Source organism: Gadus chalcogrammus, chromosome 7, assembly GCF_026213295.1.
Source record: "Gadus chalcogrammus isolate NIFS_2021 chromosome 7, NIFS_Gcha_1.0, whole genome shotgun sequence".
In the NCBI taxonomy this organism is placed as follows: Eukaryota; Metazoa; Chordata; class Actinopteri; order Gadiformes; family Gadidae; genus Gadus; species Gadus chalcogrammus.
The window spans coordinates 29,799,816-29,822,856 of NC_079418.1; the positions used below are offsets into that span (position 1 = coordinate 29,799,816).

Genomic DNA, 23,041 nt, shown 5'->3' on the forward strand with positions numbered 1-23,041 from the left:
CCAACAGTACATTGCGTGAAGCATTCTCAATAATAACATGTAGTGGAGTAATAATGGGGCCGATTTGAACGGCTGTGTTGGTCTATACTTAAGTCTATTTCGTGCCCCCACTGAACCATGTTATTTGAATGGGTTTATAGGCTGGCGCGATATGCCAGGGAACAGAAATAACCAAGGAAAAGCCAATTGATTAATAAATACGGTAATATCTCGAACAACATGGTGTTAGCCCTTCTCAAGGTCTAGGCACCACCACAGACAAGTTTGCTGAAATTCTGTGTTGGCACGTCGGCAAGAGAGACGGAGACAGCGACTTGGCAATCAGGAGAGGAACGGCTTTAGCCGCCGACTCTTTGTGATTGGTCAGAACAGACTGCCAGTGTACAGCTGCCATTTACAAGAAATACAACACGCTGTTGGCAGAACCATCAACAACGCCTTTGGACTGAACTATCTGTGATGTCTAAACCACCGGCCAACAGAGAGGGTAGGGCCCACAGATAGCCTGGTGGTGGATCCCTGCTAGCTGTGTTATTTTGTTCGTTTACAGTAATTATTGTATGTACGTTGCTAAACATATTGTGTGATTATGATTCCCCATAGGAGATGACACACACATACACAAAATGGCGCCGACACAAACATGTTGTAAGTGATTAAGAGAAGGGCAGGCCGTATATAGACATACATGCAGGCACACGCGCACACACACACACACACACACACACGCACGCACGCACGCACGCACACAGGGTGACTGGACTCACCCAGACCCCGTTGTCACCCCTCAGCATGCTGAAGAGCAGCTTGAGCTCCTTCACTGTGATGCTGTAGCTGGCCATCACCCCCAGCATGTCCACCAGCAGGTCTGAGAGAGAGAGAGAGAGGGGGAGGGAGAGAGGTAGAGGGGGAGAGAGAGAGAGAGAGAGAGAGAGAGAGAGAGAGAGAGAGAGAGAGAGAGAGAGAGAGAGAGAGAGAGAGAGGTAGAGAGGTAGAGAGAGAGAGAGAGAGGTAGAGAGGTAGAGAGGTAGAGAGAGAGAGAGAGCGAGAGAGAGAGAGAGAGAGAGGGAGAGAGAGGGAGAGGGAGAGAGAGAGTGAGAGAGAGAAAATTGTGTTATTCAACGAATCGCATTGCAAAACATATCGGAACAAAACATTTAATTGTGAGGTGGTCCCTGCCGATTCGGGTCCTGATGGTGATTATGTGGGCTAATTCTGCTGATAACGTACAAACCTGCTGAGCCTTGGGTCCTGGGACTCCAAATTGAATGATTCACAATCTTTATTTTTACAAGCCTTGCCTGCCATATTGCCAGTGCTTGGCCCATAAGTGATGAACCTATTGATGATATATGACATATAGTCCCATGTCCGGGATTTCATTTGGTCAAACATTATCTTTTCGGAAATGCTGTTCTGGTCACTTCATCAACTTGAAATGATCCGATGGCACCATCTAAGTGAGTGATAAGCAGTAGTAGCAGTAGTAGTAGAAGAAGTAGAAGTTCTCTCAGTCTTCATATCAGCGAGCATACCATAAAAATCCCTTTCGTGCAAACGCAGAGGGAAGTAAAAAACGTGGTTTAACACCGTCACAACATGGCCAGACTGAGACCAGAACTCATCCTGTCACAACGACTACACTCGGCCCCCAAACTCCAGTCCACTGTCAACTGAAGACTCTTCTCATCACCCTGACTCACACTGACTTCCCCCGTCCACTAGAGATCGTCTGTAGCCCGCAGCAGGCTCCGTCGTCTAGACGACCGGGCCCTCAGCAACAGGACCGGTTCCGAGAGATAAAAAGGCGATTTCCTGTCGGATTGAGATAGGCCCGTTTTGTTGCTAGGGACACTTCCTGTGTGTTTTACGAGGGTACAGTCGAGCAATACGTGGGTTCTTCCGAGCAGAAGGCAGACGTATCGCGGAGGCCTGAGGAAAATCTATGGTCCTGTATTTCAGAGCAGATAAAGCGGGCGGTGGTTTATGCACGGGCCTGTCGGTGGTGCAGGCGGTTTTTAAATCAGGGCTCGTTAGCGACACCGCAGTGGTCGTTAAGTGCGCGGCGAGAAGGTGGTCCGAGTTAGCGCTCGGCGATGTGGAGCAGCGAGGGAGCAACAGGAAGTGAAACACACAAACACTGCATTTCCTTTGAAGACGAGGAGGAAAACAACGGGTGGGCGATGACGATGCAAATAATTATAGTCTATGCTTTATTTAGACCACATGTTTTAAGCTAACGTTAGTAGCTCATTGGACCACTATATAGTGCTAACACTATGTTATGAATAGCTTATTTTTCTACCCATTGAGTGGCCAACACAACACCATATAAAGTTGTATGAGTTGGAAGATAAATCAGACACCAGAAGCAAGGCCTCTTTGCGATTGCTGACCAAGCCAAGGCAGACCGAAGGTTTACCTGGGTCAATTAACACCTGTCGGCATGGTTTATTCACTGAATTCTTACCTATGTTGAACCACAAGGGCTAAGCGTGCGGCACCCAAATAAGTTAACCTTGCGTCGCAAAAGCGAGGTCTGTGATTGGTCCGCTCACTAAAACCCGCCGCAGAACCAAAACAGGTTCACGACTGCGTCGAAGCGTCAGCATGGTCGAACCACAACTGAGCCTTTAGGCAGGCCTACTGCCACTACTACAAAGACCACCGGCTGACCTTGTGGACAGAAGGCCGGGCGACCTCACCGTGGAGGACTCTGGTCCGATGGCCACAGCCAGCCCATCAGCAGCGCTGAGCCAATACATCTCTTTGAGCCGCTCCAAAGGCTCTGTGGTCGTCATGTTGTGCGACCGCTCGGTGGGGGCCGGCGTCAGTGTGTGTTGAGAATGTTCCAATTTGGGGCTGCTGACATTTCCATTGTTGCCCATCCCTTAAAGTCGCCCAATGTGTAGCATTTCAACCGGCTGCTAGCTTGAAATAGCAGCCCGGACGTATCTGTAGTCAGGGCTGGTCGTGATTTAAATCATGTTGTGAGTAGAGTCACATCCTATAACTGATGTATTCTACGAGCCAGCCAAGCTACACTAGTTCAGGGCACACAGCTGCACAGCCAGTGAGCGGCAACACTGTTATTGAGTTTTTATAGTTGTGATAGGGCTCAATCTTACACGTGGCGACTCTAAATGAGGGTGTTTTTGTAAACAGAGGTCATTGATGCCTGTGATGGTCAGTGGGGAGGCGGCGTGAGTGGCTGGAGTGTTTTCACTCCCAGGAGAAAGGTCTGCGGGGTCTTAATGTACTGGGTTGATCCCACCACCCACCACCTCCTGGCTCCCAGACTATCTGCTGGTCCTGTTTGGCCTCCTTGAGCTGAGATGCCGTACGAACAGCCCTACCTTCTCCCTGATGATACCTGAATACCAGACACCAGAATCACGCCCTGGAGGCCAATGTCTGCCACATGAGTGAATAATAATATCGTTTAAGGCAACTTCTGTCTCCTGTATTCATCTGTATGTCAACACACACATTCACACACACACACACAGACACAAACACACATACACACACACACAGCCTACATCCTCACAGACACACACAGTCCCTATACTCACACAAACACACAGACACGCACACACACACACACCCTGCATTCTCACAGACACACACCCTACATCCTCAAACACACAGAGCCTGCATCCTCACACAGACACACACACAAGCCTTACACATATACACACACACACACACACACACACACACACCGACCCTGCATCCCAACACACACACAAACCCTTACATCCTGACACACAGACACAGACACACACATACCCTTACATCCCGACACAAACACATGCACACACGCACGCACATGTACATCCTTACATCCAGACACACACACACAGACACACACACATACACCCCCAGGAACAAAGAAGCCGTCCCTCACCTGCAAAGACACACATACCTTTATACACCACACACACACACACACACACACACACACACACACACACACACACACACACGCACAGGAACAAAGAAGCCGTGCCTCACCTGCAATCATGTCGTCCACGGTGCTCATCTTGACCAACACCTGCTGGATGAGCCCCACCTCGGTGCTGGTCTGCAGGTTGCGCACGCTCTTGCGCAGGATGGCGGTGAACATGCTCCAGATCTCCGCCTGGCAGGTGACCTCGCAGTGGGACAGCAGCTCCACCATGCAGCCGATGCTCTCCGCCTCCTGGATGATGAAGTTCATCTCCAGGTCGAACTCTCCCCCCACCAGCTGGTTCACAGAGAGAGAGAGAGGGGGGGGGAGAGGGGGAGAGGGGGGGGGGGGGAGAGAGAGAGAGAGAGAGAGAGAGAGAGAGAGAGAGAGAGAGAGAGAGAGAGAGAGGTAGAGGGAGAGAGAGAGAGAGAGAGAGAGAGAGAGAGAGAGAGAGAGAGAGAGAGAATATAGGGAAGAATTAAAATGGGAAAAAGAAGAGGGTGACGGAGGGGCAGGGGGAAGAAGGGAGAGGGGGGGAAATGATCAAATGAAGTGTTTAACATTTGGGTCTGGCAGAGAAGGATCAACCTGCTTCCTGATGGATGACGATGGAGCTTTAAGGAGGATTCTGACGGAGGGAAATGGAAAAAGGCAGCCGCAAATCACACCTGCACTCCTTCACATTGTGTGCTTTGTATTCTCTCTCTGTCTCGCTCTCTCGCTCTCTCCCTCTCTCTCGCTCGCTCACATACACTTTAGCTCTCAGATGTAAAATGAACAGCATCGCTTCAAAAAAATACAATCAGAATCAAATATTCAACAGGCACGAAAATACTTCAACATCGGGCCGACATGTTAAGATCGTACGCACACACACGCACACACACACACACACACACACACACACACACACACACACACACACACACACACACACACTCTCTCTTCAAGATGATGTACCGCACAACCACATCACGGAAAAAGGAACAGCGCACACATCTTGTCAAGCGAAGTGGCACTTTAGTTCCACGGTGAGTCAAACAAACGCAAACACACATACACACAAAACACACACCATCCTTGGTACAACGGTAACCATGACGACCAGCGACAAACCACAGGGAGGACTTGTGACGCCGGTGACGCCACCGCGCAGGAAGCTGCAGTCCGTCCCCGCGAGCTACCTCAAAGAGCGTGATGTCATTCCACGCACCCACAAACAATGATGAAACGACGAGGAAATGATGATAATAAAACGTTACGGAAATCCTCCCCTATCCGTGGACAACAATACCGTTCAGATTCAGAAAACGCGGATCGATTCGCTGTTGCATTGATTCACTAAATACAGTCGCTGTTATACTTAAAGAGGCGATCTCAAAGATTGGGGTTTCCTTCTCTTTGGCGACACCTTTGGCAACCAGTGGTAATTGTTCCCATAGATCCATCCTCCCATGTCAGTTCCTAACATTCCTAATGCTGCAAATGCACAGGCTTTCATCAGTCATCAATCGCCATTTTGTTTCCTCATTGGGTGATAAATACTGTAATTTATTGACATGAAGATCTTCGAGTGTACCAGTTTAACACGGAGCTGAGAGAAAGCATTCCGGTTAGGGCTGGGCGATTAATCTAATTTTGATCGTGATTTCGATTTCAGCGTCAAACGATCACAAAATTAACATAATCTATTTTTTTTTTAAATTTATTATTTTTTTATATTATTTTTTTTATGTTTTATATAAAGGGTAGAACAGCTGGATAAATATCTGTATATCATTTTAGATTTGAACATTTTTCTTCTCGTTTTTTTTGCGAGAGCCATACTGAATAAATACAACATGTTTTCAAACTCAAAATAATCGTTTGAATAATCGTGATTTCAATATTGACCAAAATAATCGCGATTATGATTTTTCCCATAATCGAGCAGCCCTAATCCCGGTCAGATAATTTGGTCAGCCTCCCATCAACATTACAGTCTGAAAGGCCTTCGCCAGCCCCTACAAGACAGCGCCCACTAACAACCCCCTAGCCCCCTAAGCCTGTATAGCTCCACAGCGATCAGAAGTGAAGAAGAGACCCATACACAAAACAAGGCCATAGCCATAAGGAAACAATTATGTTTCCCGGACAAAGAACACCATAGAAATATCCTCGAGTAGCCATATCTACTCTGCCCTGAAAGGCAGTCCAACAACGGTTAACCGTTCAAGGACACCTTCCTGCTGGCCCTGTCCACACAGCCTCCTCTGAGCGTGTTCTCCGCGCAGCTCCCCACCCCAGAGCTCTCTGTTGGGGCGTCACGGTGAGATTGATTGGGGACAGGCTAAGGCTTTCTGCCATTAGGCTGAACACCTCTTCCTGTGTTAGCCTTCCATCTCATGCCCGCCCCCCCCCCCCCCCCCCCCCCCCCACACACACACACACACACCATTGCCTTTTCGATCTAGATCTGTCCGTCTGCCAATCTCTGTTCTCAATCTCTGTCCGTCTTCTCTCTCTCTCGCTACCTCTCTTTCTACCTTGCCCTCTCTCCCTCTCTCTCACTCTCTCGCTAGCTTCCTCTCTCCTTCCCTCCATCTCTCTCTCTCCCTCTCTCTCCCACCCTCCCTCTCTCTCTCCCCCACCCTCCCTCCCTCCCACTCCCTCTCTCTCTCCCACCCTTCCTCTCTCTCCCCAACCCTCCCGCTCTCTTCTCACTCCCTCAATCTCTTCCTCTCTCTCTATCCCTACCTCTCCATCTCTCTCCTTACCTCCCTCCCTCCCTCCCTCCCTCTCTCTCTCTCTCTCCCTCCCTCTCTCCCTCTCTCTCCCTCTCTCTCTCTCTCCCTCTCTCCCTCCCTCTCCCTCCCCCTCCCACCCTCTGTGAACCCATTAGAGGAGATTACATTGAACCTCTGAACAACGCCGAGGACTAAAAGAGGTGGAAGAATTAATATCAAACAGCCTTCAACTGAAACCCACCCCTCCACCCACCTCCACCCTCCACCCCCCCCACCTCCTCCTCCCAAGGCCCCGACAGTACTGGCTCTCCAGGAGGCCGGAAGAGGGGGGGGGGGGTCCTCCTAATTATAGAGCGCGTATAAACCAACCTTAACCATACAGTGCGAGTTTAATCCTGATGTAGGTTACAGAGGCACCCTCCCACACACACACACACACACACACACACACACACACACACACACACACACACACACACACACACACACACACACACACACACACACACACACACACACACACACACACACACACACACACACACACTATGTTTTATGCATGTCCATACCATCGCATTGTGAAGACATTGAGAGCTGAGAGCACGATTAACATACACACACACACACACACACACAGTAATGTACACCGGTGGCAGAATCACCCCTTAGTGCGTACGTCTCCCAAACCAGCGACGGGGACGAGGAAGAGGAGGGTGATGCAAACGACAGCAACACACACCGCCTCACGATGAAGGCCGCCGGCTGTGACAGAGAGACGCAGCGGGCCCCAAATAAAAGAACAGAGAGAGAACAAGGATCAACATGAGAGAGAGAGAGAGAGAGAGAGAGAGAGAGAGAGAGAGAGAGAGAGAGAGAGAGAGAGAGAGAGAGAGAGAGATTTGAATATTGATATGGAAGGGGATATTTATCAGGACATGTCTCTGTTTCCCGGACCACCTCTGATCATCACGATCTATTATCACCCGCTAACGAGTTTAAGCTACGAGGGGGTTGTAAGGTTAAGACACTGCCACCTTAAGGCATTGCTTTGGTCTCTAGTCGATGAGTAGATGAATACTTTTCATGACTTCATAGAAAAACAAAAATCCACGGACCTATCCAGACTTAATATTGGCAGCGGTTGCACAGAATATATTTAACGCAGCACTGACTCACTGGACTAATGACTGAGGAAGGAGGAAGTAGGACTGAAATGTCACTCTGACGGTAGTGTCAACGTAGAACGGGCGCAGTGAAACACACAGAACAGAAGGCTCCGTCTCCCGGCGCCGCACGGTTCTAGAGCCGAATCGCTGACACAACGCTGCGCACGCCGAAATACGGCTTTAGATGGTTGAACACGTCTCATTGTCAACATTGTACTTTGCATAATAAGGCGAAAAGCAGGGAGCCTGCTATCATTTCAACCTGACATTTATTGCTCGCTTGATTCATTTAGCTAATGTTCAGGCGCTTATGTGTCGACGGCTTGGTATATTTAACGTTGAGGGGGGTGCGTCGACGTCGCACCGCCCGTGATCTCCAGCATCGATCGGTAGCACTGCCCTGGTCGGTATCAAGGCCTGGCGGTATCAAGCGGGGAACGAAATAAGAAATGCTGAGCGTCGATTTATCTGGAGGCTGACAGGACTGTGGCGCATCTCGAGTGCAGCTGTAGTTTAAGTTATCGTCTCCTCCCTTGTGTTGCGTTTAGCTCCAGTCCCTGAACTGAAGGGGCCAGCCAGCAGACAGGCCCTCGCTCGCTGAATAACCGGGGCCCGTCGCGGGGATGAATAAAGGAAACCGTTTGAGAGGTGCAGTGGTTCACCTTCACGATAAATTCTGCAGGAGAGCGGCCCCGTCAAGGGGGGGGAGGGGGAGAGGCGCCTGGCCTACTTTTTCCCTCCCGTCTCTTCTGTGCCAGAAAAAACCTTAGAGAAGTTGGGTCTAAAATCGGCTCGCGCTATGCACAGCTCTCTATTTATACATGTTGGTCGGTAGGCCCCCTTCTTTCAGCTAACCTGCCTTGCCCGAGCGCAGCCCCGGGAGGGCTGAACAGCAGTGGAGGGAGCCGCAACTACATGAAGCAGTGAAGCACCACCGCACTGCTCAGACGGGCGTCTGGAGATCTGGAGCCAGCAGTCATCCTCACGCCAAGTCCAACAGTGCAACGTCGGGCCGAACTGACCCAATAAAAAGTATCAGCATCAATGATGCCGGCTGTCTTTCGTATTTTACTGTGAACTGTGAACCGCACTAAGTGCTAACCCTAACCTTAACCCTAAGGGTTACGGACAGATATGTGACGTCTCAGACCCGTGTTTGGCCAATCAGACAGTTAACAATCCAATAATTTGGAGCAACTGTTCAATTCACCAAGTGAGTTCCCAGTCACTACTATCAAGTGTATTTATTCAATGAGTAGTGGATACTCGGTCTGCCGCTAATGATTATTTAAATTCTCCTATTTTCAAATTTATTTTGTTAAATCGATCAATCAAATAAAAGCAAACGCCATCACAAATTACCAGAGTCCAAAGAGATGTCTGAAGTGTGCTGGCTTTATCTGACGAGCAGCCAAGAAAAACGAAACTATTCCCTTCATAACGATCAATTATGCAGTTTGACCCATAGATCAATTGTCTATCTATCCAGCCCTAATGGATAGATAGTATAAATTAGATCGGAACTGGCACATCAACTACAATCCATCTACATTTCCCGAATCATCTCCATTCTGCATCTCCTTGTAATATCCATTACTGCAGTATTTTGGCAGATGCCAGTGATATTCCAGGCTCCTGGATGCATACAACAGATTTAAGAATGATCCAACGGTGTAATTCTTTGGTCGGGACGCAGAAAGCAGTGTCGCATAGCAGAGAGGATGAGACGCATCATGGGAAGTTTCAAGCTGAGCTCTTGCTCTCTGTTTAATATAATACGAGGCGAAGGTGATCGCGATTTTGATTTTAGCATTAAATGATCACAACATTAACATAATTGAGTTTTTCAACTATTTTTTTTTACTGTTTTATAGAAAGGGCAGAACAGCTGGATACATATCTGTATAATATTTTAGATTGGAACATTTTCTTGTATACCATTTTGTGTAATTTTTAAGGAGAAATTTTAAAGTTCTCAGTTACAAAGCTTTTTGGGGGGTTTCAACATTGACCAAAATAATCGTGTGTATGATTTTTCCCATAATCGAGCCGCCCTACTGGACGTTCTAGTGAGGGCGCCGGTGTGACCGCGCTGTTGGAGAAATAACAACCCCCTTTATTCTGGATCACAGCAAAAAAGATGTAGAAGATAGATGAGATAATTATTGGGGGGAGAGGGAGCAGTGTCATTAAGAGCTTGTCTGCTGATCTTCCCCATTTCTGAGAGATGAAACCATTTTTTTTTATGTTGATTTGTTTGTATACAAAGTTGAGTACCCTCAACCTTGGTTGAGGTCACAAGGGTGATCCAAATGTACACACGTGTACACACACACACACACACACACACACACACACACACACACACACACACACACACACACACACACACACACACACACACACACACACACACACACACACACACACACACACACACACACACACAGGCATGCACACGCACTAGGCACAAACACACTATAATTTGACTTGCGTCATTTTAACATAACAAAATATGATGCTAATTAAGATGCGTGATGGCCTATATTTCCTCTTGCTGCATTACATGTAATCATTATTACCGGTACCCGATGTTATCATTGTTTCTCACAAGCCTGACACATCATCGGTGGCGTCTTTACCACGAATTTACCCCCTCATCCGACGCCTAATCATCCAGACAAACACACGCAGAGCCTGAGGAAGCAGAGTCCCTGCCTTGGTTGGAAGAAGGCAAGAGACTCTGCACTCCCTCCGGACTAATCCAAGAAGTGACCTCACTGGCTTCTTGGCAACCACGGTGTAGACATTTGTTTTGGCAACGGCGGTTGTCGCGATGGCTCCCAGAGCCACATTGTGTTTGAGCTCCCCCCCCCCGCCTAGCCTTCCGTGTTCTCTCCGTGTACTTTGGGCTTTGGACTTAGGTTACTGCGCCGTGTTGTCAAGTTACCAAAATATTGACTTCAATACGAACCCGGGGTTAGCAGGACATCGTTAATAGGAACAGGCACGCAGCCAGGGCTCGTGTGCTTGTGAAATTTTTACTTGTTTTTCTGGTGACCTTGGAGTGATTTGCTTTGAAATGGCTCGTTTTTAACTGGAGGTATTGGCTGAAATGTGTTTCTGACGCTGGATGTGTCAGAGTGGAAGGGCATTGTGTGAGCTGCTCAGAAGTCCACTTCAAAGTATGGAAGGACGTATCACCACCATTACTATGGGGCATTTAACATTATATCAAAAGTTATGAATTCAAAAATATAATTCAAATATAAAACAGTTGATCTGAGGGTCCAATTGAGGGTCACTATATTGAAGTATATTTACCTTTCTCCCTATAACATTTCACACATCCTTGTTGGAATAATATCAAGGCCCATCTTCTTAGCCATATATTTTATTCATTGAGTCTATACAACTGGGTACTTCACGAATAAGTCTTCGTTTCATACCCATACAATAGCATTCAAAGACGATAATCATTGTGATTTATCGCCCGGCACTATCTGAAAGTTCTCTTTTACGAGGCAGACATGTTCGCTCGCTCATCATTAGCAAATCTGGGAAACTTCCTGCAAACCGTGCTAAGCTACACTGCAGTGCTAAGCAATACCGCGGTTCTAGTCGTGCTATTGTGATGGGCTGTAATTGATGTTATGTAAAACAACAAGTGTTAATTTGTTTAGCTGATTTGTAACACGTCGTTAATCACTCATTTACAACCCATTGGCAATCGCTCATTTGTCTCACGTTAAGGCCATACTGTAATAATTCACTGTATCTTTCAACGTTATATTAAGCCAACTCTTATGTACTGTACCTAAAGTACTGCTATTCGCTTTAGCAATCATTTGGGCGATTAATCATTGCAATTAAACGAGGATCAACGTATTCAAACGTTTATACCAATTCTGTCATTACAGCTCGATGTACTGCAACTCCCTCCCTCCCTCCCTCCCTCCCTCCCTCCCTCTTTCAACCCACTCTCCTCCCCCTCCCTCCCTCCCTCCTCTCCTCCCCTTCCTCCCTCATCCCCCGTCTACCCAGCCCCCTCCCTCCCTCCCTCCCTCCCTCCCTCCTCTCCGTCTACCCTCTCCCCTCTGTCTACCCACTCCTCTCCCTCTCTCCTTGTGTCTCCTCACTCTCCTCTCCCACCCTCCCCTCTCCCTCCCCTCCACTCCCTCCCTTCTGTCTAACCACTCCCCCGTCCCTCCCTCATGTACCCCTCTCCCCTCCCCCCTTCTGTTTACCCACTCCCCTCTCCCCCCTTGTGTCCAACCCATCCCCGCCTCCCTCCCTACCTCCTCTCTCTCCCCTCCCAAACTCCCACTCTCCCCTTCTGTCTAACCCCTCCCTCTCCCTCCGCCTCTCCCTCCCCTCTCTCATCTCCCCTTCTGTCTAACCCCTCACCCTCCCTCTCCCACTCCCATCTCCCCTTCTGTCTATCACCTCCCCCACTAGCCTCCCCCCCCCCGCTCGTGCCTCACCCCTCCCTCCCCCCATCCTCCATTGGCCTCCCCCTCACTCTCTCTGAAGTCTTAGAAGATCCACCCGCTCGGCAGGGCTCACCACGAGTACCTCGGGCGGTGTTGGGGAGGGTTATGGGGGGGGGGGGGGGGGTGGTGCGGGCGGGAGGCAGGAGCACCCCCCCCCCCCCTGGAGACCCAGAGCAAACACAGAGGCCCGTAGAACACAAGTCCTCAGCAGCCCAGCCAAGACGCTCCCCTTCCTGGAGGACTGCTTAAAACAAACAGCCCCTCTGTTCCCCGGGGCGGGGGGGCCTTTGTCACCAGGGCTAAGCCAGGAGCGGCCCGTGCAATGCACGCTGGGCAGGGCGAGCTGCACCCCGCCGCCAAGGATCAGCGGTTCAAACGCATCGCGGTACGAGGCGGGGCGGGGGGAACAAAGTGTAAGCGGATGCGTCCCTGTTGGTCTAGAAAGGAGAACCGCCACTCGATAAGCGCTGGCTAATGGACGTAATTGTTTTTAAATGGGCTAATGAACGACAGGCTAAGTTAACGCGTTAAGCGCGGTCTGCTGCCCGAGGAGCGATGGAGGCTTCTAGTGAACTAAGTCAAGGCCATTTGGTCTGATGTGAGAGGAATATCCGGCAAACCACACGGCTAGGATTAAAATGTGTTAAAATACAACTAGCATGATTTAGAATTACCTGCGCAGAAAATATTGAGGCAAAAAATATGAAGACTTTTAAAGATAAAATAATCGTTTTGATCAAATGTCCAGCATCAAATGTTTAACCAACGTTAACCTCGTTGTTTGGACAAAAATGCTAATATATATAGATATACCTAGCTTCTCCCCCGTAGGCCTCCTGACCAATGAACAACCGCCCACACGCCTGACCTTATGTTTAGCATAACGAGGACCAATCAGGGCTGGTGGCCAGCGCAGACAATGCACCTGTTCCTCGTTAAGGTGCTCAGCGCTGACCGAAGAGGGCCCCCTCAATGGGCCGCTCGCCCGCGAACGGAGCGCGCCCACAATGGACCCTGTAGAATAGGCCTCATCAATATTTTACCTTCAAAGCCCGCAGAGAGGGGCTGAAGGGTGTGTGTGTGTGTGTGTGTGTGTGTGTGTGTGTGTGTGTGTGTGTGTGTGTGGGTCAGTGTGAGTGTATGTGTTAGTGCGAGTGTGAGTGTGACTCAGTGAGTGTGTGTGTGAGTGTGCTAGTGTGAGTGACACAGTGTGTGTGTGTGTGCTAGTGTGAGTGACACAGTGTGTGTGTGTGTGTGTGCTAGTGTGAGTGACACAGTGTGTGTGTGTGTGTGTGTGTGTGTGTGTGTGTGTGTGTGTGTGTGTGTGTGTGTGTGTGTGTGTGTGTGTGTGTGTGTGTGTGTGTGTGTGTGTTCATTCGTGTCCCGGGGGAGAGCCGTGGCGGTTCAGTCCCTTTGTGCGCCTCAGAGGAGGAGAGGCTCATCTAGACATGAGATCACTGATTATACACTTAACACTTAGCCAAGAGGACTCCTCACACACACACACACACACACACACACACACACAGGGGGGGAGCGAGAGAGACAGAGAGAGAGGGAGAGTGAGAGGGCGACAGTGAGAAGGAACCCATGCAAGAAACAACAGCAATTCTAGTCTTTTCTGGATGTAACATGAAGAAATAACAGAGTGGAACCAAAAGAAAAAAACAAAAGAAATAAAGAACGAAAAAATTTAAAGAAAAATGAAATATTTTTCGTGCCATTTCATGTTTCATTTGTATTAGCGCTTTGACTTTTGCCCAAAAATAATAATCGAAGTTTGTTTGTTTATTAATATTAATATTCGAATATTTATTAATAATATTTTGACCATTACATGATTTCAATAAGAACTTGATTGGGTTTTGCGAGGTTTGTTTACCGCGTTGCTATGGTTACCGGTCTTGCGTGTTCCAACGGTTTATTAGGTTTTCTAATAAATCGCTGTCTAATCAATACTTCATTCACTGCCTCTTCAATGGTCATTACAATATTATGAATAGACTGCGTCGGGTTCTCCGACGTCTCTCCCTCTTGGCCTGCCCATAACAGGTTCCAATATTAAGGGCTAACTAATATTTGTTCGAATTTTGATAGATGATAGATAGATAGATAGATAGATAGATAGATAGATAGATAGATAGATAGATAGATAGATAGATAGATAGATAAATACTTTAATAATCCCAGAGGGAAATTATTTAAATTATTTTTTTGCTTGATTTATGTTTTGATATTCTAATTATATTCGAATAACGAAGTTCGGAGTCAAAGCCCTGATTTGTATGTAGCCAGTCGTGCCCGCGCATCATTCTCATTGTCACCGCGATGCATGAGAGAAGAGGGAGTGCTTATGTGGGCGTGGTCTCAAACCCCCCCCCACCCCACCCCCGCTGCTCTGCGGCACTTTGAAGAGGATTCCGACACGTTTCCGAAGAATACTAGGGGCCTTACCCCTATCGTAGCTCCGGCCGACATTGGTAGGGGACGGTGTGACCCCTTAACCCTACCATAAGTCCACATCCCCTTGACTGGGTGACCTTGTTTAAGATCCGGTGGACTCTCCACCAATCAGAGCGGCCCTGAGCCCCTGGCCCCCCCTGACCCCGCCCCCCTTCTGGGCCCTCGTTAACTCTCTCATAGACGGGTTGATTGATGACTGATAACCGACTATTATTCATATTCAGCGGTCTATTTGCTTCTGGGGGCAGAACATGATAGAATTTAGAAGCTATTTAAACACCGCAAATGATTCAACAGAAATAATCTAATCCAAAACTGGGATTTGATTAAATGTAAAACGAACATAGGCGACAGACCGAGAGAGAGAGACTCAGGCAAAGAGAGAGAGAGAGCGACTCAGGCAAAGAGAGAGAGAGAGAGAGGCAAAGAGAGAGAGAGGCAAAGAGAGAGAGAGAGAGAGAGAGGCAGAGAGAGAGGCAGAGAGAGAGAGAGAGAGAGAGAGGCAGAGAGAGAGAGAGAGAGAGAGAGAGAGAGAGAGAGAGAGAGAGAGAGAGAGAGAGAGAGAGAGAGACAAAAGGAGTGAAAGAAAGACAGAGGGAAAGATGACTATGATGTTTCAAGGCCACATCAGACCAAACACACACAAGTGGCCACTAAAATTAGCTCTTCAGCGATGTGCCTTGAAGGCTTAGCTATTGGTCGCGACAGTAAAGCATAATCATTGTACACAGTAAGGCAGGGCAAGGGAGCAGATTACGGCAGATGTCTTATCAAGTCAGCAGATAGCAGAGCGAGAGCGAGAGCGAGAGAGAGAGAGCGCGAGAGAGAGAGAGAACGCGAGAGAGAGCGCGAGAGCCAGAGAGAGAGACGAATAGAGCGAGCGAGTGAGCCAACAAAAGAGGAAGAGAGAGAGGTCATGGGAAGTGGAGAGTAAAGATGTTTTGGGAAATACTAAAATAACATTGTGGGATTGTGCGAACACACACAGCCATGGTTACGTAAAGGAACAGTTGCAGCCAGGATGGTGATGGGGTGGCGGGGTGCGGGGGGGGGGGAGGGGGGGATTAAGGTACAGCCTTGTGGGTCTGCTGCTGGCAGAAATGGTGAAGGTCAATCATGTTTCAAAGTACCTGCGCCATCAGAACCGACGGCCCCCACAGCGAACTAAAGATCAGTTAAGCAACCAGCGAAAAATAATGCAGACTGATCCATTGAATGGAGTCCGGGGAGAATAACGGACAGACGCGGTCGAGATTTGAGGCCCCTATGCTGCACTTTTTTCCCCCCAAATGGTATTTTCTACTGTCAGCACTGTCCAGATTGTATCTGATAGGTGGTGGAAATGATCATTTGACCATTGCTCCCAAGGAGCTGTTTTGATTGGATGCCCTCTGTGACATCACTCAGAGATGCATGTTTTTTTCCCATTTGCATAACAATCGCTCCAAGGTCATTGGCCAGCAGTCACGCTCCACTGAATGTCCTTCCTAATCGTCTTTCCACTTGTCCAGCCTCCCGCCCACTCCAACACTCACCAATCAGAGCCGCGGTTGTTTCCCACTGAAAAGATTACACAATTCTTCAATTAAAGAGAATGATAGTATTAATGTGACGACACAAAGACAAGCATAAGACAGAAGGAAAAAAAAAAAAACGTTTTTGTTTTTTTTCAGCAGTTAGTGATCTATTCAGAATCATTAAAGACAAGAATAGCGATTGGAACGTTGTTTTTTTTTATCTATGCTTTTATAATAGTGCCGCACGTCGGTGTCATGGATAACAACCAGTCACCACGGCAACGCTGAGAACCCCCGTGGCTCATTGTACGTCCGTCAGGCTCTGAACCACTACGTTATTCACCTTTACCTGTCAGACCGGGTGACTTTCCCCCCTCCATTGTAATTAAGAGCGGAACGACCTGACTGACAGGTGAAACGGAGAAACCGAGATATTGTAATGCTCTGCGTGAATACCCTCATATAGGTCAGCGGGCGTCGTGCTCCCAGCAGGACTGGACTTTTTAAATGATATATGCTCGTTTAACACTTGAATATGGGCCACCGTTTTTCATAGCCAGCGGGCGAGAAGGCAGGAAGACGTGAAGCTACACGCCGCCGCGGTACAGCCGTACAAGAGCAGAGGTGCTCAGCGGCGGCTCGACAGCTCAGATGATCCGAGGGCCATCTGCATCAGAGAGAGCGAGGGAGCAAGAGCGAGGGCGAGAGCGAGAGAGAAAAGATAGAACGCCATCTCGAGCGGAGTTTAGAAAGTCCTTCGCTTTCCAACCGTCTGTGTCAGTTGGTCATTTCCCGCCGCCCACCTCTGACTCACGCGTTGTGCTAAACACACACATCCACACACCGATGTGTGAACACACACACACAAAGAGGTACACAAACAAGCCTCCTTTGATGAAAAAGACAAGAGGCTTAAATACATCGCCATAATAAAGACCGTCCACAGAGTCGCAGACACATTTCTATCAACGAAAACAGAACAAGGGGCATCAGTGGCTGCCTGGTTGCACAAAAACACACACGGATGAGGAGGGATATTCAAAATGAAATGCAGTTTGAGAGAGAGAGAGAGAGAGAAAGTTTTCCCAAGATAACCAAATTAATCATGCAGCACCGGTTCATTAGCATGGACCCATTGCAAATCAAAAATATATATTACTTTGCACAACCAAACAGCATTTTGAGAGAGGCAGGAGGCAAGACATGGCATTAAAGGAGAGCGACGGAGTGACACACACACACACAGAGACAGAGACAGAGACAGAGAGAGAGAGAGAGAGAGAGAGAGGCAGTAACATGAGATAAAAGACAGCAAGGAGGCAGAAAGGCACTTGAGAGATGAAGAGCTGATCGACAAGGAAGAGGCGAGGGAGAAGTGACAGATGGACCCACACAACAGCAGAGCTACAGACATAACTACAGAGGACAGGACTACTGCTGACAGAGAGAGACAAACAGAAAGGCAGACACAGAGAGACAGAAACACACACACACACACACACACACACACACACACACACACACAGCGACAGACGGAGATAGAGACAGAGACAGAGAGACAGACAGATAGACAGAGGGACAATTCCGTGCAGTCACCACTATTATTTGGTTATCTTTTATGCTGGTTAATATTCAATAAAGAAACAGAATTTATTAGTTGTTTTGATGCAGACAGACAAGGAGATGGAGAGAGAGAGAGATATAAAAAAGAGGACAGGAAACTAGCGATCAGGAGTTCACCCGGGATTGAACAAGGTGAGCGTATTGAGGGATGAGCTCATCCACTGGTCTGAGTGGTGAATGTGATGCACATACACGCACACACACGCACAGTCCACTCTATTACCGTCCTTCTTTACACTCAGAAGGAGGCTTCCCAAGTTGTGGTCAGTGAATCGGACGCTGGAGCACGGATCCTGTATTGTGGATCTGGATCCGTACATATTATATATTATGTATTATTATCCTAGTATCGGTTCAATCTTGATCTGCGTGGATTCAAAAGGTACATCACAGCTTTTAACAGCAGAACATGTGTATTGAGGGAGATGGGGAGAGAAAGGGTTGAAGGATAGGGAGAAAGTGTTTCTTGGCTCCAATGTTTGAGACAAGGGTTCGGGAGAAAGGAAACCTTGTGGGTTTAATTGTGCTCTTGCACATTCGCTGGTAAACAAGTCCTCCACACTTGATTGGCCAAAGAGGCTTAGTGAGGAATCCAGCAATAAGCCGCATCACGTGGTTCAAACCCAGAACAATAATCGTTATTATCATTATCTTTATTAATAAGCTTCATGACGTGCTACAAACACAGAACAATCAATAATATTATCATTATCATTATTGATAAGCCTCATCAGGTGCTAAAAACACAGAATAATCATCATTATAATCATTATCATTATTGATCATGTGCCATTATCACAGAACAATCATCGTTATTATCATTATTATTATCATTATTGATAAGCTTCATCAGGTGCTACAAACACAGAACAATCAATATTTCTTCAACATTGCAAACTAGCGAGTCACCAGAAATGACCAGGCCTTAATACCGTGTGTCCATCTTACATCTCACTCCTCCGTTCGGTCCACGTTATCCGTGCGGCTGAAATAAGAAGCGGACATCGTGCTGGTGCCGGAGCCCTGTTGCCAAGGCAACAAGACGCCGGTGTAACGGGATGTGCTCTCGTCATAATGGCAATGTCCAGAGTTAACCAGGGCGACAGGGGAATATTCCCCATTTCCCGGAATTGACAGGGAAATCTTTTATCAAGATAGAATTAGCAACGGAAGAAGAAGCCTCGTGCTTGAGACGCATTGGTTGTTTTCGTTAACGGTTATTCTATTGACTACTTCTTTTGATAAATGGACTCACTCGTCTATAGAATTTAATTCATGATGACAGATTGGATTCCCCGTTCCAACACTAATTAGGACCTCTCGGTTATTACCTTCTTTATCATTGATGTGTATGTGACCTGGCGTCTGTGCAAGTGTTTATAAATGTGTGGGTGTGTATATGAATGTGTGTATGAGTATATGAATGTGTGGATATGGATGTCTTGTGTGTGTGTGTGTGTGTGTGTGTGTGTGTGTGTGTGTGTGTGTGTGTGTGTGTGTGTGTGTGTGTGTGTGTGTGTGTGTGTGTGTGTGTGTGTGTGTGTGTGTGTGTGTGTGTGTCGTGATGGATGTCCGTGTGTGTGTGTGTGTGTGTGTGTGTGTGTGTGTGTGTGTGTGTGTGTGTGTGTGTGTGTGTGTGTGTGTGTGTGTGTGTGTGTGTGTGTGTGTGTCACATGGCAGGCAAAGGCTGGCCAAGGGAAAGGTCAACGGTCATCAGATAAGCCTATCAAAACTGCTTGGGTCCGATCAACCTCCACTCAGGATCACTAAGCTGTTTGTTTTGTTGTGTACATGTGCTTCAGGGGATTGAGCGTTAATGTAAGAGCGCGCACACACACAAAAAAAGAAAACACACAACCTGATGGGAACAATGGAGAGTAATGTTCTGCTGCAGCTCAGCTGATGGTCGGTACGTAAGGAGTTTCAAGCAGTTTTGAGATTCCGTCACCATAACACAGAGAACCAACACACTAGGGATGGGCAAAATGATTCTTTTCCGGGAACTAGTTCTTTCAGTTCAGTTCACTATAACGATTCGTTTATTTGATTCGTTCGTTTTGATTCGTTCGTTACGTCAGATTACATCTTAAAAAATTTTTTAAAAAAAAATAAAAATAAAAAAATTATAATTTTTTTTTTTTTTAATTGGTCGTTGGTCCGGATAGGACCGTCAAGGCCGCAGTCCGCCGTTTGGAGATGCCTGCTATATAGTATGTCGAACGTCCCACCAATATTTATACCACTTGCTTACTCTCTATATTTCATTCATGGTTTTACATTTATAATTTTATTTTACTTTACATTTAATTCTTCATTGTTCAGGCATTACAGAACTTGCATGGTCATAAATAAAAAATACGAACTGCAGTTTAATTTCTTTGTTTGTTCTTAAATTGACGTAGAATGGAGCAAAGACTCCTGGGATTGGGAAATGTGTTTATCCAATAAACAGATGGAGGTCAAGTCTATTTTCGAAAAAATGTAGGGGGATATATGAGTCGAATGGTATGACCCAAGATACGTCAGAGAGAGTAAGCGCGCATATTCGACGGTACCGCCTTGTCATTGGTTTACCCAGGTGCCATTCCAACACCATTGCTACCTCTCATTGGCTGAATCTTTGAGGAAGTTGTAGACTCAATCAATATAAGTCGCGGGGAGACGGAGCTCTGTTCGTTTGTATATTTTATTTACGTGACCATATGTTTGGTTGATGTTAAAAAAAAAGAATCAAAGAACCAGTTCTTCTTGTTTTGGGGAACCAGTTCTTGTCGTTCACGTTCGGGATTCGTTCTTTGTAACGAATCAGTCGCGACCGACACATCCCTACAACACACACACACACACACACAAACAAACACACACCTAAAACAGAGCAGACTGTCTATAAAATAATAATAAACAAATGTCAAATGTCTGCATGCCCCCACAAAAAATATTATAAAATAGCCTTTTTCCTCAAAATGTCAAGAAAATACAAAGCTAATCACAAATATAACACAAGACCACCAGCGAGTGAGTGGCAGGAGAAAATCCTCATAGCGGGAGCGAAACCACACTTTCTAATATAGAAGGAATAATCAATGGAAAATGAAATAAGCAACACAACTCAGACTCTCCTGGAAAGTAAATATGGACAGTCCATAAATCATATTTATGGACATAAACCCCAATAATTAAGGTTTCTCCCGCATCTTCCCGCGAACACACCCCCTTTGGGAACACCAGGGGGGGTAAGCGCCTTAACAGTGGCATAAAAAAAAATTAATGCAAAGCTGTCGCTTCTCAATATTGCTGGCAGGCGGTTCGGGCTCAGGAAAACAAACTTGTTTTGTTGTTGTGGTGATGAGCGAGTGCCCTGTACGTTGCTACGGAAACAAGGCGCAGAGACGCAGAGAAGAAGGTCCCCAACCCCGACCGAACACAGGGTTTAAAATCTAAAAGCGTGCCACCGTACATACATGTGTGCGTTGGGGAGAGCACATAAGCTAGCCTCAGCAGACAAAACAGACGCACCTCACTTCAAATCTGCGTTGGGGAGCTATCCTCTACATGAGCAGGTACAAGCAAACGCACCTTAGTACATGTGTGTATTGTGGAGCTAGCTTTAACATGAGCAGGAACTAACCAACCCACATCAGGGCCCGTCCCCACTGGACCAGGCCTTGCCAGTCCAAACCATTCATTTGAATGGGGGGGGTCAAACTTGCGGCTTGGGGGCCTAACGCGGATGCAAAAAAATGCCGCAAAAAAATAAAACTTTTTGGAGTAACGCAAACCGACATCAAGCTCCGATGGCCAATCACGAAGCTGACCAGAAGACGCCCACGGGAGAGAAAACCTTAACTACCGTGCAACGTGAGTATTGTAGCATTCTGGCTGATAACCAGGCAACTGTGGAGACGGAAGATAGACTGACAACGTGAGTTCCCAACATGACCCAAACGGGGCTGTGAAGTGCCACTCCCAGAACGCTGCGGCAGTTTGCGCTAATCGCGGCCACGTCTCATGAAGTGTGAACGAGGCCTTAGCAACCAGCAGTGGCGAGAATTAGCATTTCAATTCGCGCCGGGACCAAAGTAGAAAAGTATTACTCGCCTTCTAACACACCTCAAATAGCGATAATGCGACAGCATTTTCTGTCATTTCCATTTTCATCGCGAAAATGAACGGCTGCAACGCTCAATGGTCGGCCATTTGAGAGGCGATAACTGCAGTTGAAACGGTGACATCCTCCGCCTGCTTCTAGAAAACTCCGCTCAGCGGGTCTAATAGGACAAGACAATTGTAATGCAGTTCATTGTTATTCAAATTCTAATCCTTCTGCGAGCCATATTGCGATATCACAATCACTAATGTATCAATATCCAGCCGTAGCCAGTTTCAGACAAATGCACCACTTGGGAAATTAAAGGGGGCCATCTGTCCTATATATATATATATATATATATATATACATATTGATATGGTACCAAGCTCAGATTGGAAAATACATTTGTGATCTTTGATAATGGCGCAGCCCAAACGTCTCCACAGCGATAGCACGCCGGTTCATTCTCATTTGGTTCCTGCGGACTAAAGCAGAGAGAGAGGAGAAGAGGAGACGAGGAGGGGAGGTGAGGAGAGGAGGAGGGGAGGAGAGGAGAGGAGAGGAGAGGAGGAGGGGAGGATGGGGGAGGGATTGAGAAGAGGACAGAGGAGGAAGGGGAGCGTGGAGGAGGCGATGAGAGGAGGAAAGGAGGGGAGAAGAAAAGAGAAGAGGAGGGGAGGAGGGGAGAAGGAGCGAAGGTGGGGAGGAGGGGAGAGAATACGGACGCTGCTATTCTTCTCCGTCATGCTATGGATTGATGACCGAGGGATGTAGAAGGAACAAACACTTCTCCAACCTCTCACGAGGGAACACCAACCGTCTCTGTGTTCCCTCGGGGAACACAGAGTCTCATTTATCCTGGTTGATTTGTTTTCCACCTATCCCAGATGGCGTCCAACGTTGCTAACTCTAACGTCCAGCGTTCAACCCCAGAGGACCCAACGACTTGGCTAGGCTAGGCCAAGGCTTATAACATTTCCCCTATCACTTTTAATTTCACACACCAACGTT

At 47.4% G+C, this 23,041-nt stretch overlaps 1 protein-coding gene across 1 annotated transcript in view; it reads right to left on the bottom strand.

The window, feature by feature from the left end:
- LOC130386131 (neurobeachin-like) overlaps positions 1-23,041 on the bottom strand; it is an 83,913-nt gene that overhangs the window by 48,874 nt on the left and 11,998 nt on the right. Inside the window, exons 2-3 of the mRNA XM_056594908.1 lie at positions 4,018-4,249; positions 768-868 (exon numbers count right to left, since the gene is read on the bottom strand). Coding sequence (XP_056450883.1) covers positions 768-868; positions 4,018-4,249 — 333 coding nt within the window. The remainder of the gene's footprint in view (positions 1-767; positions 869-4,017; positions 4,250-23,041) is intronic.